This window comes from Salmo salar, chromosome 17, assembly GCF_965601325.2.
Source record: "Salmo salar chromosome 17, fSalSal1, whole genome shotgun sequence".
NCBI classification, from domain to species: Eukaryota; Metazoa; Chordata; class Actinopteri; order Salmoniformes; family Salmonidae; genus Salmo; species Salmo salar.
The window spans coordinates 5,512,145-5,529,523 of NC_138307.1; the positions used below are offsets into that span (position 1 = coordinate 5,512,145).

The window sequence follows — 17,379 nt, forward strand, 5'->3', positions numbered from 1 at the left end:
GACCTTCATGTCTTAAAGTAATGATAGACTGTCGTTTCTCTTTGATTATTTGAGCTGTTCTTGATATAATATGGACTTGGTCTTTTACCAAATAGGGCTATCTTCTGTATACCACCCCTACCTTGTCACATCACAACTGATTGGCTCAAATACATTAAGGAGAAAATAAATTCCACAAATTAACTTTTAACAAGGCACACCTGTTAATTAACCTCTCTGGGACATGTGGGACGCTAGCGGGACACACTATTCAACAGCCAGTGAAATAGCAGGGCGGCAAATTCAAAACAACAAAAATCTCATAATTCAAATTTCTCAAACATACAACTATTATATCCCATTTTAAAGATACACTTTTCATTAATCCAACCACATTGTCCGATTTCAAAAAGGCTTTACGGCAAAAGCATAACATTAGATTATGTTAGGACAGCGCCTAAACAAGAAAAACCACACAGCCATTTTCCAAGCAAGGAGAGGCGTCACAAAAAACAGAAATACAGCTAAAATTAATCACTAACCTTTGATGATCTTCATCAGATGACACTCCCAGGACTCAATGTTACACAATACATGTATGTTTTGTTCGATAAAGTTCATATTTATACCCAAAAACCCCATTTTACATTGGCGCGTGATGTTCATAAAATGTATTGCCTCCAAAACCCTGGTGAATGAGCACATCAATTTACAAAAATACTCATCATAAACGTTGATAAAATTTACAACAGTTATTGAAAGAATTATAGATACACTTCTCCTTAATAACCTCTTACATCTAGACGTTCCGCTAGCGGAACACCTGCTCCAATATCCAATGATAGGCGTGGCACGAATTCCAAATTCCTCAAAAATACAAAAACTTCAATTTTTCAAACATATGACTATTTTACAGCATTTTAAAGACAAGACTCTCCTTTATCTAACCACACTGTCCGATTTCAAAAAGGCTTTACAGCGAAAGCAAAACATTAGATTATGTCAGCAGAGTAACCAGCCAGAAATAATCAGACACCCATTTTTCAAGCTAGCATATAATGTCACAAAAAACAAAACCACAGCTAAATGCAGCACTAACCTTTGATGATCTTCATCAGATGACACGCCTAGGACATTATGTTATACAATACATGCATGTTTTGTTCAATCAAGTTCATATTTATATCAAAAACCAGCTTTTTACATTAGCATGTGACGTTCAGAACTAGCATTCCCACCGAACACTTCCGGTGAATTTACTAAATTACTCACGATAAACGTTCACAAAAAACATAACAATTATTTTAAGAATTATAGATATAGAACTCCTTTGTGCAATCGAGGTGTCCAATTTTAAAATAGCTTTTCGGTGAAAGAGTAGATAGCCCAGCCATCACGGCTAGCTATTTTGACACCCACCAAGTTTAGCCCTGACCAAACTCCGATTTACTATTAGAAAAGTTTGATTACCTTTGGTGTTCTTCGTCAGAATGCACTCCCAGGACTGCTACTTCAATAACAAATGTTGGTTTGGTTCAAAATAATCCATAGTTATATCCAAATAGCGGCGTTTTGTTCGTGCGTTCAAGACACTATCCGAAGTGTAAATAAGGGTCATGCGCACGACGCATTTCGTGACAAAAAAATTCTAAATATTCCATTACCGTACTTCGAAGCATGTCAACCGCTGTTTAAAATAAATTTTTATGCAATTTTTCTCGTAAAAAAGCGATAATATTCCAACCGGGAGTGGTGGTTTTCATTCAAAGACGAAAGAATAAAAACATGGAGTCGACTCGTGCACTCAGTCTCATAGTACTCTGACCGGCCACTATCCAAACGCGCTAATGTTTTTCAGCCAGGGCCTGCAAAGCCACGATTCAGCTTTTTGCCGCCTTCTGAGAGCCCATGGGAGCCGTAGGAAGTGTCACGTAACAGCAGAGATCCCCTGTTTTGGATAGAGATAATCAAGAAGGCCAAGAAATGGTCAGACAGGGTACTTCCTGTACAGAATCTTCTCAGGTTTTGGCATGCCAAATGAGTTCTGTTATACTCACAGACACCATTCAAACATTTTTAGAAACTTTGGAGTGTTTTCTATTCAAAGCTAATAATTATATGCATATTCTAGTTTCTGGGCAGGGGTAATAATCAGATTAAATTGGGTACGTTTTTTATCTGGCCGTGAAAATACTGCCCCCTAGCCATAACAGGTTAATGCAACCGCTGTGTCAGATTTCAAAATAGCTTTACGGCGAAAGCACATTGTTCGATATTCTGAGTACAGAGCTCAGCCATCAAAGCAAGCTATACAGTTACCCGCCAAGTTCTGGAATCAACAAAACTCAGAAATAGTATTATAAATCTTCACTTACCTTTGCTGATCTTCATCGGAATGCACTCCCAGGACTCCCACAAGAAATGTTTGTTTTATTTGATAAACTCCATATTTATGTCCAAATACCTCCTTTTGTTTGCGCGTTCAGATCCCTATCCAAAGGCAAAATGCACGAGCGCAAAACCAGAGATGAAAAGTAAAAATGTTCCATTACCATTCGTAGAAACATGTCAAACAATGTTTACAATCAATCCTTAGGGTCTTTTTAACATAAATCTTCGATAATATTCCAACCAGACAATAGCATATTCATGGAAAAAGAAGGAAAAAGAAGGAACGGCGCGCCTGTGTGCCCGTGCAGTAAACAACTCACTGGTCCCAGGCTTGAGACAGCTCTTATTCTCTCCCCAGTAACAGTAGAAGCATGAAACAAGGTTCTAAAGACTGTTGACATCTAGTGGAAGCCTTAGGAAGTGCAAAATGACCCCACAGACAGTGTAGTTTGGCTAGGCAATCAATTGAAAAACTACAAACCACTTCCGGGTTGGATTTTTTCTCACATTTTTGCCTGCTATATGAGTTCTGTTATACTCACCGACATCATTCAAACAGTTTTAGAAACTTCAGAGTGGTTTCTATCCAAATCTTATATGCATATCCTACCTTCTGGGCCCGAGTAGCAGGCAGTTTAATTTGGGCACGTTATTCATCTGAATTGCCGAATACTGCCCCTGTCACCAAGAAGTTAATTGAAATGAATTCCAGGTGACGACCTCATGAAACTGTTTGAGAGAATGCCAAGCGTGTACAAAGCTGTCATCAAGACAAAGGGTGGCTACTTTGAAGAATCTGAAATATAAAATATATTTTGATTTGTTGAACACTTTTTTGGTTACTACATGATTCCATATGTGTTATTTCATAGTTTTGATGTCTTCAGTGTTATTCTACAATGTAGAAAATAGTACAAATCCTGGAATGAATAGGTGTGTCCAAACTTTTGACGAGCACTGTCGCTGTGCAGATTTAGTTTGACTGCATTCCATGACACCACATAACATCAACAACAACAAAAAATACCCACATTAAAGTTTGGTTGAGAGGGTGAGATAACAGTTTATTACACATACAATGCATCATTGCTGCCCTGGCTTTGTCCCACTCCAACTATAACATGGCTTTTCCACTGTAAGGCAGCAAAGAGGGACCATCCCTCCATCCATTTGCTCCATTCCCATTCCCTATCCCCCCCACACACCAGTGTAAGTGAGCTGAATCGGACAAATCCTTCTTATTGTGGCTGGTATCTCTGGTATGCACAAAGAACAGAGAAGAGAGCGTCCCGCCTGGGTATCATCAAAAGACTGATCCTGGAATAGAGATTAATGGGATTATGACAGGAAGACCAGATGAGGGGAATCAATGTGGGACTGGGACGTTCACTAACTGACAGACAGGGAGACCCACTGTGCAGCACCCGAAGATCAAGAAGAATACTTATAGCCATACTATTACAGTGCGACAAATAACCTCAGTGCTTTGGGTATTGGGTACTGCTAAATAAATTCATGCAGGTGGGATATCCTAAGGGAGAGACACTAGTCTGCGTTGTTATACCTGTTTAAATGGCTGAGCAGTCCTATTTCCATATAGGGTGCAATGAAAGCCAGACCCACTTGCACTAGCATACTTCCCCTCCAAATAACTACTACATGCTAGCGTGAGAGTCCTCTCTGGCCTTCATTTCCCCTAATGCCTTGCATCCTCTCTATCCCAAATCATCGCATCATTCTGGGATCGTCAGCTAAATCGCAACCCCAAGAGCAGGAAACGTGTGGCGCGACGGCGTGTAGGCAGATAAGCGTAAGATAACTTTGTTGGCGGGATAGTCCTCCGCTTAGCGACGAGTAGGTGCTTCATTGGCACAATCTGGGCTCACGCCTCAGCGCCCTTGCTCAATAGAGCCCGCATGCCCCATCATGACATCATGCTTTTGTGCAAAATCCCTGCGCCATTCACAGCCCTGCTTTCGGCTTAGGTCGTTAGCAGTGGCAATATCAACAAGTAGTGCCATTAACAGACAAGTACAGCGCGGAGAACTAGCCCCGTTAGCCTACATGTGTCTCTGTACCTGGATATCCTTTCAAATTCACTTTAGGGAAAGTTCGGGGAAAACTGGTTATTGATGCACAAGATGTAGGGACAACAATGTAAAAGCTGTAAAAAAATGGCAGCTTCATTTTGTTCCTGAGATGAAACATTAACCAAACCACACGGTCAGAACTAGCAGGCATCCTTGACCCACTACTGTCTGGTCTGACTCTTCCCTCAGTCTAGTGCTATGACCTCCATGACCCCAGCCTCAATGTGCTGAAGGGCATCACTACTGCTGGCTGTCCTGTGGTTCTCGCACAACCCATTTTTGTCACCAAAATACATTTAGACTTGATATGTTTTGAAATACAGCATTATACTTTTTCTTCTGTAATATCATATAGTTGGACCAGTTATATAGTCACTCAAAGACTCTAACCCATGCTTTCCACTTCTGGTCAGTCATCAAACACTTCAGATAAAATGGGATATAATGAAGAGCTTATTTCCAAAACACACCCATTTTTGACATTTGTGGGTTTTTTTTATCTGAAATTATCGCTTATGGGTACCTTCACGCGGATGTAAAATATGACTAATTCTTAGATTTAAAATATATATATTTTAGATGTGCATGAAAATGTGTTTTTTTGAAAAACGCTATACAGTATATACATAGTTTAGCTGGAATGGAATACTCATATCCTGTATATTTGTCTGTGATATGTGGTTGTCTCACCAAGCTTTTTGAAGAGGAATGCACTGGATAAGAGCATCTGCTAAACTACAAAAATGTCAATTGTAAATGTTTTACATACAGATCTCATATTACTGTATTGAATAATATTATTATGTTTTATATTGATGTCACAAATGTATCATTTGTGCAGTTCTTTATAAAATAGTTTTGTTATTTGTTACATTTGACTGTGTAAAACCTAGCAGTACTACTTATTTCTCTGAGGGGCGGATATATAGCATTTTGCAAAAAAACACAATTATTTGTCAATCTGAAATGAAACCATCATGTGATATATCGTAAACCTATACTGTACATGTTTGTCATTGAACAACCCCATGCTATGATTATATAGTGAAAAATCTCTTTCAGAATTTCTTTAAAACAATAAAAGCTTATTTTCCAACATTTCTGATATATAGCATTTTGGAATGAAACTCTTCCTATCTAGAGGGATGATGGAACTTTTTTGGGGCATATTGCAATCCATAGAACTGATACTTACAGCTATGGCAAAGAAAATATGCAATATTCTACTTAAAAACAAGTGGGTCATCAGCAAGCCCCCTCATACCCGAGGGCCCACTGTCACACTTCAGCCAATGAGAGACAGAAGGTATCATCTGCAGATTGCTTTCTCATTGGATGAAAGGTACGTCCTGTTGTGGATTCAATAGAATCAGCAGAGAGGATGTGGTTTGTGAATTATGACCCTGAGGACACGCCCTGTTGAAACCGATTTTAGTAACACTTTAGTAACACCCTTTTTTTACATTTTTGCCTAAAATGACATACCCAAATATAACTGCCTGTAGCTCAGGCCCTGAAGCAAGGATATGCATAGTCTTTATAGCATTTGAAAGGAAACAATTTGAAGTTTGTGGAAATGTGAAATTAATGAAGGAGAATGTAACACATTAGATCTGGTAAACAATAATCTCTCATTATCTTTGAAATGCAGGAGAAAGGCCATAATATAATATTGCAGTTTAGCTGGCATTTAGATTTTGGCCACTAGATGGCAGCAGTGTGGGTGCAAAGTTTCAGATTGGTCAATTGATACATTTTCAAGTACATAACTATAGAAAACATACAAAAATGATATGGTAATACAAAATTTAACTTAACACACTCCCAGGAATGCCATACATGATGGATCATTAGCATATACACTAACTTTCACAAATCTAGATGGCCGGGCGGGGTGGGTGTGGAGCCAGAGACTGCAGGGGTTCAAACTGTAGAACCCAGTTCCTACATTTGAATAAACAAATGGATTTTATCAAACAAAACTATGCTACATTTTATCTCTGGGACCCTCAGGATGACAAATCAGAGCAAGATTACCGAATGCAAGTACATTATTGACCTTCAGAGGTCAATGTATCAAACCAGTAAACGTTTTTTGTTGTTGTGCACTCTCCTCAAACAATAGCATGTTTTCTTTCACTGTAATAGCTACTGTAAATTGGACAGTTCAGTTAGATTAACAAGAATTTAAGCTTTCTGCCCATATAAGACATGTCTATGTCCAGGAAAGTTTGCTGTTACTTACAACTGTCATGCTAATCACATTAGTGCATGGTAACTCAACGTCCCGTAAAGGTTAAGGCATGGAGTTAAAACCTCTACAGGATCGGTGGGTCCCCTGCGGGACGGTTGAACTAACGTAGGCTAATGCGATTATCATGAGGTTGTAAGTAACAAGAACATTTCCCATGACATAGACATACAGTGAGGGAAAAAAGTATTTGATCCCCTGCTGATTTTGTACGTTTGCCCACTGACAAAGAAATGATCAGTCTATAATTTTAATGGTAGGTTTATTTGAACAGTGAGAGACAGAATAACAACAAAGAAATCCAGAAAAACGCATGTCAAAAATGTTATAAATTGATTTGCCTTTTAATGAGGGAAATAAGTATTTGACCCCCTTTCAATCAGAAAGATTTCTGGCTGCCAGGTGTCTTTTATATAGGTAACGACCTGAGATTAGGAGCACACTCTTAAAGGGAGTGCTCCTAATCTCAGTTTGTTACCTGTATAAAAGACACCTGTCCACAGAAGCAATCAATCAGATTCCAAACTCTCCACCATGGCCAAGAACAAAGAGCTCTCCAAGGATGTCAGGGACAAGATTGTAGACCTACACAAGGCTGGAATGGGCTACAAGACCATCGCCAAGCAGCTCGGTGAGAAGATGACAACAGTTGGTGTGATTATTCGCAAATGGAAGAAACACAATCTTCCTCGGCCTGGGGCTCCATGCAAGATCTCACCTCGTGGAGTTGCAATGATCATGAGAACGGTGAGGAATCAGAACTACACGGAAGGATCTTGTCAATGATCTCAAGGCAGATGGGACCATAGACACCAAGAAAACAATTGGTAACACACTACGCCGTGAAGGACTGAAATCCTGCAGCGCCCGCAAGGTCCCCCTGCTCAAGAAAGCACATATACATGCCCGTCTGAAGTTTGCCAATGAACATCTGAATGATTCAGAGGACAACTGGGTGAAAGTGTTGTGGTCAGATGAGACCAAAATGGAGCTCTTTGGCATCAACTCAACTCGCCGTGTTTGGAGGAGGAGGAATGCTGCCTATGACCCTAAGAACACCATCCCCACCGTCAAACATGGAGTTGGAAACATTATGCTTTGGGGGTGTTTTTCTGCTAAGGGGACAGGACAACTTCACCTCATCAAAGGGACGATGGACGGGGCCATGTACCGTCAAATCTTGGTTGAGAACCTCCTTCCCTCAGCCAGGGCATTGAAAATGAGCCGTGGATGGGTATTCCAGCATGACAATGACCCAAAACACACGGCCAAGGCAACAAAGGAGTGGCTCAAGAAGAAGCACATTAAGGTCCTGGAGTGGCCTAGCCAGTCTCCAGACCTTAATCCCATAGAAAATCTGTGGAGGGAGCTGAAGGTTCGAGTTGCCAAACGTCAGCCTCAAAACCTTAATGACTTGGAGAAGATCTGCAAAGAGGAGTGGGACAAAATCCCTCCTGAGATGTGTGCAAACCTGGTGGCCAACTACAAGAAACGTCTGACCTCTGTGATTGCCAACAAGGGTTTTGCCACCAAGTACTGTCATGTTTTGCAGAGGGGTCAAATACTTATTTCCCTCATTAAGATGCATATCAATTTATAACATTTTTGACATGCGTTTTTCTGGATTTTTTTGTTGTTATTCTGTCTTTCACTGTTCAAATAAACCTACCATTAAAATTATAGACTGATCATTTTTTTGTCAGTGGGCAAATGTACAAAATCAGCAGGGGATCAAATACTTTTTTCCCTCGCTGTATCAGATATTGGCAGAAAGCTTAAATTCTTATTAATCTAACTGCACTGTCCAATTTACAGGAGCTATTACAGTGAAATAATACCATGCTATTGCTTGAGGAGAGTGCACAGTTATGAACTTGAAAAGTTATTAATAAACCAATTAGGCACATTTGGGCAGTCTTGATTCAAAATGTGGAAGTGAAATGAAATGGTTCATTGGATCAGTCTAAAACTTTGCACATACACTGCTGCCATCTAGTGGCCAAAATCTAAATTGTGCCTGGGCTGGAATAATACATTATGGCCTTTCTCTTGCACTTAAAAAAGGATGGTACAAAAAAAGTAGAAAAAAGGTTTGGTTTTTTCTTTGTATTATTTTTTTACCAGGTCTAATGTGCTATATTCTCCTACATTCATTTCACATTTCCACAAACTTCAAAGTGTTTCCTTTCAAATGGTATCAAGAATATGCATATCCTTGCTTCAGGTCCTGAGCTACAGGCAGTTAGATTTGGGTATGTGATTTTAGGTGAAAATGTGCAAATTTCTACCGCGATATCTGTACATCTGAAATAGCTGCTGTAAAGTTTATTGTTGTCTTTGAGGGACACTTTTAGCCATTGAGTGTGCGATATCTTGATGAACATCCATATACACAGATGCAGTGGAAATGGTTGGAAGACAAATTGCAAAAAAATGTACATTAGCAAATAATTGTTGTCTTTTGTCTCTTTATAATGTTTGGTCTGCTTACAGTTTCCTGGGAACATCATAAGATAAACTGTTTAGACAGTAGAAGAATATCGTTGTCATAGTATATGTTTCCCGCATCTCAGTTTAAATTTTTTTGTGGGTCACAGCTGACCAAACCAACGCCTGACCTTTTTGACATAGTAAAATCCAAGAACAAAATTGGAAAAGCTTTATACCTGGATGCTTTCAATAAAGTGTTACCAATATTTATTTTGATTATGGGCAAACCAAAGTCCTGTTTTTTGCTAAAATGTTAGATCATACATTCCTAAGCATTTATAAAAGCCAACAGAAACAAGGATGACCTGACCTTACAATCAACATTGTTGATCAATACCAACAAAATGTAAACTTTCTCAAAAAAAAATCACACACATTTCAGAACAGTGTACAGTATATTATTTATTGCTGATCACAGTACATTCCACATGAAATGTCTAATTCACCAATAAACAATCTACATCAGTTGATATATCTCTCTGTCTAACCAAGTCAGTAAACAGCTTTATTGTCGGCAGCAAGCTCATTAGGATGTGCCTTGCCTGTCCTCCTTCCCCTCCCTAATATAAAACCATTCAATAGGACACACCATGTATATTGTACACTACATGAGTTGGTATCATTCCCAACTGCGGTGTCCCATACGTTCCCATTTGTGTTGGGTGATCCCATTGTTTTCTGCGTCACCACACGTCGCCCGGCGAATAAAGGCTGTCTGGCTCCCAGCTTAAATATTGCCGCAATCTAAAAACCAACCATCACACTCAATTCATTCACTTCTGCTCAGTGGTGCGACAAGGACTGGGGGCCTTAGGTGGGAAAGAGAGAGGAAAAAAGTTCACTTCACACCATTGGGTGCCAAGAGAAGGGGAACACAACTACACTGGAGCTCTCACTGTGGCAAGTTGCCCATTTGTTAACTTTCACCAATATTATATTCGTGTTTCTGGAATAATTTAACCTGGGATTGATTATTTATATCGAGTTTAGAGAGTTAAGGTGTTTATTGCTATGGTGTTTGTAGCTAAAATGTGCTTTTGGACTGTTGGTTTTAGTAATTTGGGGTGAGGCAAAGAGGCATGCAGCGATTTTGTGTTTGCGCTCTCGGGATTTGACAAAGAGTGAGTGAGTGGCTCATCATTGCTGTAGTTAGCTACAGCAATGTAGCTAGCTATAAAGAACATTTTTTATTATTATATGGGGATCGACAAAGGAGAGTTGTGGATGCAACACAAGGATTCTTTGCATTCTTTGTCGTCAGATTGATTTATAACTTGCTTTTCTCTTCTCCAACCCTCAATATGTAGCGCTGATTGTTGATCATGGGTGACTGGAGCTTCTTGGGAAACATATTAGAGGAAGTAAATGAACACTCGACGGTGATTGGGAGGGTGTGGCTCACAGTGCTCTTCATCTTCCGGATCCTTATCCTGGGCACAGCTGCTGAGTTTGTGTGGGGCGACGAGCAGTCGGATTACGTGTGCAACACCCAGCAGCCTGGTTGCGAGAACGTGTGCTACGACGAGGCTTTCCCCATCTCGCACATCCGTCTGTGGGTTCTCCAGATCATCTTTGTGTCTACACCCTCGCTGGTGTACGTGGGCCACGCTGTGCACTATGTCCACATGGAGGAGAAGCGCAAGGAGCGCGAGGAGGCTGAGTTGAACCGCCAGCAGGAGCTGAGTGAGGAGAGGCTGCCGCTAGCGCCTGACCAGGGCAGTGTGCGCACCACCAAGGAGACCAGCACCAAGGGCAGCAAGAAGTTCAGGCTGGAGGGCACCCTGCTGAGGACCTACATCTGCCACATCATCTTCAAGACGCTGTTCGAGGTGGGATTCGTGGTGGGCCAGTACTTCTTGTACGGCTTCCGCATCCTACCGCTGTACCAGTGCAGCCGCTGGCCCTGCCCCAACACCGTGGACTGCTTCGTGTCGCGCCCCACCGAGAAGACTGTCTTCATCATCTTCATGTTGGCCGTGGCATGCGTCTCGCTCTTCCTCAACTTTGTGGAGATCAGCCACCTGGGCCTGAAGAAGATTCGCTTCGTGTTCCGCAAGCCGCCGCCCCAGACCCAGGGCGGTCAGGACGGCGAAGGCCAGAGCCCCCCTGGGGAAAAGAGCCTCCACTCCATGGCCGTGTCGTCCATCCAGAAGGCCAAGGGCTACCAGCAGCTGGAGGAGGACAAGCCCCCATCGCACTTCTTCCCCTTAACAGAGGTGGGCATGGAGGCAGGCAGGCTGCCCGTACCTTACCAGGCGGAAAGTGAGAACGTCTCTAAAGTGTACAACGAGTCTTTGCCTTCCTACGTCCAGACGACTGGGGCGGAGGTGAGGGTCCTACCGGAAAGCGGCGAGGACGAGGGCCCCGCGGACCCCGACGTGGAGGCTACCGACACGATAGCAGACACCAGACCACTCAGCAGTTTAAGCAAAGCCAGCAGCAGGGCAAGGTCAGACGATTTGACAGTATGAAAGTGAAATCAATGTGAAAAAGCATGGGAGCAAAGCCTCACAGAGCCTTAACTCTCGCTGTGAGGGAAGTTAACATCAGCTTGTTATTCGGTAAAAAGAGTTTAAAATGCTGTGCAATGTGCAAGGAGCCTTTAGTTTTAAAAGAAAGATAAACTTGTATTTTATAAGACAGCATTTTTTGTACTGTTTTTATCAATCTATTTAAAAGGTAACAGAAAGAAAAAAGGTCATTTTCAGCAGGATTCGTATCGTACAAGAGGAGGTTATTATTTAACAAAAATGTGCTGTTTTTTAATTCACATATTTTCTATCAAGAGTTTTAACCAAAAATGATCAAACGCTTCCGATGTTTACATTTTTTTGACTATCCATTTAGCTTGATGTTAAATGTTATATTTCTATTGAGCAAGTTATTTTTGAAGTACTGTCAGGGTTACACTTGAGCGTGTGTGTATGTATTACAATAATTTCACCTCATCTTCTCAAACATATACAACTAATTTATTTCACCTAATAGATCTACAGATTTATTTATTTTTATCTGTGAGGTGAAACATCACATTCTCATAGAATTGCTAACAACATCAAAAAATTCAAAAAGAAAGGACCACTGGTTAAATGAAAATTGACAACAATCTTGGCATTTACTTTTTTAATCCACAACATGTATCAAAAAACCTTGATAAACATATATTTTATTGATAACTATGGGAACCATGGAAGCTACCGTGGGCCAAATACTTTCTTCCGCCATGATGATAAAGATCTTGCCCTATCAGCACAAAGTATTGTTGAACAAGAGAGAAAAAATTAAGAACTCATATTCACAAAACAGGCCTTCCTTGACAAACTTTGAAAGAAAACAACTTTTTGATTCCATCTCATGAAATGTGACAACAATTAGCAGTGTAGCCAAAGTGCTTAGTTCGCAATGTATATTTCAAAACTGTAATGAAATGTAAATGAATTAATTTACACAGTGGTCAACACACTAACGTCTATCATGTCGGTCAGGTGTGGACACAGATCAACCAAGAGTCATATTGTCAGGCAATATGCCATCTTGCTTTACCGATGTTCATATGTACAAATATATGATGAAGAGGTATTCATTTAAATTGTATTGGTTATCTAGTTGATTGATTTGTGCTACAAATGAAAACTATACATATCAGAAACCCATTGACACTAATTCTGCTAACTGGACAGTGACAGAATCTAAATGCTGAAGTGAAACAATTCACGGGCCTTAAAATCAACCTTGCTTTTGAACTATGGAAACATTTATTACTGTAAGTGGATATACTTTCGGATGCTTGTCTTCAGTCTGTCTGAGCCCTTCTATATTGTGACGTAAAAACATCATATTGTGAAATTGAAAGTTGAACTGTGTGTCTAAATGGAATGTCTGTAATGTTTTTATGAGCGTCAATTGATTCCATGTTAGTGTTGTCGCTTTAATGTCTATTTTCATTATTTTACAAAAAATGCTATTTAAAACGGTGTAGTGGTTAAGGCGTTGTTGCTCTGGGAACTACTCTACTGTTGTTAGTTTGAATTAAATCCCAATTCTATTTTAGGTTATTCAAACATACAGTTTAGAGAAATAGAATCCCCCTCCTATCTTCCTTCCTCAAAGTTTGGCATATCTGTTACCCATCACCCTACTTTAGAAAAACACCAGGGTCGTGTTGATTAGGCACCAAACGGACAAAAACAGACAAACAGAAAAGAAGTACTGTAACTGGTTTGTTTTCGTTTGCTTTGGCAAAAACATTTTAAAACGTGTTCCGTTGTGTGCCCAAATGAACAGGACCCAGACCAGAGATCACCATGTTCCAGACAATGTGCCTTTTAAGACTGATTTGAACACTGATTTTTCTCTGATGAACATTTAAATGGTGCTTTCATTCCAACTAAGTCCTACCATTTCGCCAGAGGCCGAATGATTCAGCAATCAGTATCGCCATCAACACATTGCAACAAATAATGAGAGGCGTTTAGCACAATCACCAGCCAGAGGAGGTAAAGCAAACATTTCTGAGTGTTGATATAGTTGGGAAAGTAATGCTTCCATGGAGGGGGGAGTATTGAGCCTTGTTCAACCAACAAATGCAAACCATCTCAATATAGTGCAGTGGCCCCTCATCCCCCTGTCCTAAACAATACGCTACAAGCTGCAAGGTTATCAACTTAGCCCAAAGCTCAGATATGTGTGCAATGTGAACGGGGCAGACATTAACTTCTGAGGGCTGCTCCAGATGGGGTGCTGTTCATTTGGATTAAATCTTATTTAAAAATGAAATCCAAAACAAATTCATGAACGTTGGCAAGGTATCCAGTTAAACATTGAGCCATGCTGAAAGTCATCGGCCTTGCTGCCCTGCTCATCTAAATGTCAGTAGGGAATATCTGAGATATTAGGGAATATCGGGAATATCAGTAGGAAATATTAGTTTATTATCAAGCTGTGTACATTTCCAATAATCAAGAGACAGACGAGGGCCGTGTGACTTCAAACCTCAACATAGGGTTCAGTGTCCTAGCGGTATCAAAGTCATTCTTTTATTCCGTTTTTACAATGAAAATAAGTATTCTTAGTCATAGAAAAAAAAGAAACGTTTTACTAACTTGTAGTCCTATTTGCTCATAGTTGTGTGCAAGTATCATCTTTTGAAACTGTGAACAAGGCCAATAAAAGGTCAGGTGTGGTCAAGAGGTGCCGCCTCCTTGTCTTTTCTGCATCACACACACACACACACACACACACACACACACACACACACACACACACACACACACACACACAGACACACACACACACACACACACACACACACACACACACACACACACACACACACACACACACAGTATGTATTGTAATTTGCAAGTATAAAAGGCCATGACTTTCATCAATTGTATCGGTGTGTAATACATTTCACCTAACCTAAACCCTTACATTTCACAGATTCGATGGTACTCTGAGTGTCTGCTTGTCAAATACTGTGATAATGCAACACATTTTTGGTTATTACTCCACAAAAAGCTTGTATTGAGAAGCATGTTACTATACATGTGAAAAGACAACATTTCTCATCACAGCAGCAGAAAACTGAACTCTTAACAAGCTTAGATTGTTGTAGTAGTGAAGTCATAGCAAGCAACATGATGGCTGGGCATAGAGCATAGTAAGGTAGCACAATAGCTTATGTTTTATTGGAATTCCTACCATTTACTACCAGTGTGTGTGTGTGTGTGTGTGTGTGTGTGTGTGTGTGTGTGTGTGTAGCTGTATTTACACAAGCAGCCCAATTCAGAATTTTTTTCCTCACTAATTGGTCTTTTGACCAATCGAGAACAGCTCTGTAAAAGATCTGATGTGAAAATGTCTGATGGGATTGGTCAAAAAAACAATTAGTTGAAAAAATATGTGAATTCGGCTACCTTTGTAAATGCAGTCTCTGTGTGTCTCTGACATTTGGAATGTTTACTGACAAATCTTCTATTTCCATCAGGACTGTTATGACATTTTTTATCTGACGTACTTTACTAGCATAAAAAGTTTGGATGGAAACCTGGTTACTGGCTGTCAGCTCCGTGGACGCATAGGTCATGCGAACATTGCTCCGATTGTTTTGCCAGCTATTTGCAATGAAGGGGAACTGCCCCAATGAAATCGCAGGATTTTATAGCATAAATTATAATAGCACAAAGTAAATGCACCGTCCTGGGGGGCTCAAATGTGTATCCGTTCAGTCAGAACTTCTGGCTCTGCTCTAGTCTCCTTCCCTCAATGAGTCGCTCGCGCCAGATGGTTTTACTTCCACCACAGTAAAAAAAAAAATACTTTCGATTTTCTGAAATCGCTCGTCAAGGTCCTAGGATGATGACAGAGATGTTTCGTTTTTTGCGGCTTTTACTTTGGGTTTTTGTACACCAGCTTCAAACAGCTGAAAATACAATATTTTTGGTTCTGGAAAATATATTTCACAGCGGTTTAGATGGTACAATGATTCTCTACACTATAGTTCCTTTATTTGTCACATAAACTGAAATTAAGCAAACTATTTGAATTTTAGCAACCATGAAATGACGGAGGAATTTCTGAATAGTGAATCTTTAACAGAGCCAAAAAGGAGACATTGTGCTGTTTTCAGGTTGTTTAGGGACAATCGTAAAAGTGCAATACATGTGATTGCATGTATGCAAAAAATGTTATGTTTTGCATTCCCATGAAGATTACACACACTGCATAGGACCTCCAGTTGCTGACGGGCCCAACATTTTTATTAGTTACCGCTAACTACTAAGGGTACTATATTTGACCCATTCACAAGGATACCTTTCAAAAGCTCCCTATCCAGGTGAAATGGAAATGTACAACCACATACTGTGAAGTCACTGTCTCCCCTCATCCATGCTACATTCATCAAAATTCCAATTCACCACTTCCCTGATTGCATAGGCATATTTCTTCTGATAGGCCTAATTTTGAATACCTTTCTATCCAGACGAGATAAATATCTACAGACAAGGGCTGTGGGTTCCTTCAACTCTCATCAAAGGTGCACTTTTTTTTATTCCTCCCCTTTGATTCTCTACAAATATTTTTCCTATTACAGATTTAGATATTAATTCACATACAGATCTGATGTTCAATAGCTTCCTATCCACATGACATATACATCTAAAACCACTTGAGGTTAGGTCTCTGACTTCCCCCGTCCATAATAGGCTACACCCATTAGAATTGCCATTTTTCATTTCACTGATTTGAGACCAATATTTCCTGTGATGGCTCAAATAGCTCTCTGTGCATATGAGCCTCAGATCTACAGACAAGTGTGGTGGGTTCCTTGACCTCTCTTATCAAAGGTACACCTTTTATTTATTTTGTATTCCTCCCCTTTGATTTTCTACAAATATTTATCCTATACAGCTGTGGTTATTAATTCACTTACATATCACATTTTCAATAGCTTCCAGTACAAATGACATATACATCTAAAACCAATTGAGTTTAGGTCTTTGGTGTCCCTTGTCACGTCCACTCCTGCTCCCCCTCTCCAGTGCTCGACGTCGCCGGTCTACTAACTACTGGTCCTGGCAACCCATCCTTACGCACACCTAAGCCTCATTAGGTACACCTGGACTTCATCACCTCCCTGATTACTTCCCCTTTATATTGCACGCCGTTATTATCACCCACCAGGCCATATTGTTTATGTTTCCATGTTTAGACGCTTTGCTTCTTTCCTATTGGTCTATGTTCTTCGTCCTTTGTCATTAAGGGTGTTTTCACACTTGTTTCCTTTCAGACAATCTTTGTGAACTCAGCGTGGTGCACAGAAATTCAAAAATAGTTTTTTATAATCGTTTTTAGTTCAGATTATTTGTTTGCAATTATGTGATCTATAGGTTAAGAGAGCTTCACAAACATTTTATTCAGTTGTGGGGTTTGAACAGTGTGAGTATCACAACACAGGCTCACGAAACATGGGACCAACACTTTACATGTTGCGTTTATATTTTTATTTGGTATATTATGGTTGGACAAATGGGTTCATATTGTGGTGTAAACTGTTTTGTGGAAATAATTTGTAGCTTTTTTACTTTTAAGCCATGAAATTCAAATCACATTTTATTGGTCACATACACATATTTAACAGATGTTATTGCAGGTGTAGCAAAATGCTTGTGTTCC

The 17,379-nt window shown here is 40.1% G+C and overlaps 1 protein-coding gene and 1 long non-coding RNA gene across 2 annotated transcripts in view; one reads left to right on the top strand and one right to left on the bottom strand.

The window, feature by feature from the left end:
• LOC145861350 (uncharacterized) overlaps positions 1–17,379 on the bottom strand; it is a 35,111-nt gene that overhangs the window by 8,489 nt on the left and 9,243 nt on the right. The window lies entirely within an intron of this gene.
• Positions 10,477–13,377, top strand: gja8b (gap junction protein alpha 8 paralog b). The gene has a single exon (XM_014151233.3). It carries the CDS (start codon positions 10,524–10,526, stop codon positions 11,670–11,672), a length of 1,149 nt encoding a protein of 382 aa, XP_014006708.1. The 5' UTR covers positions 10,477–10,523; the 3' UTR covers positions 11,673–13,377.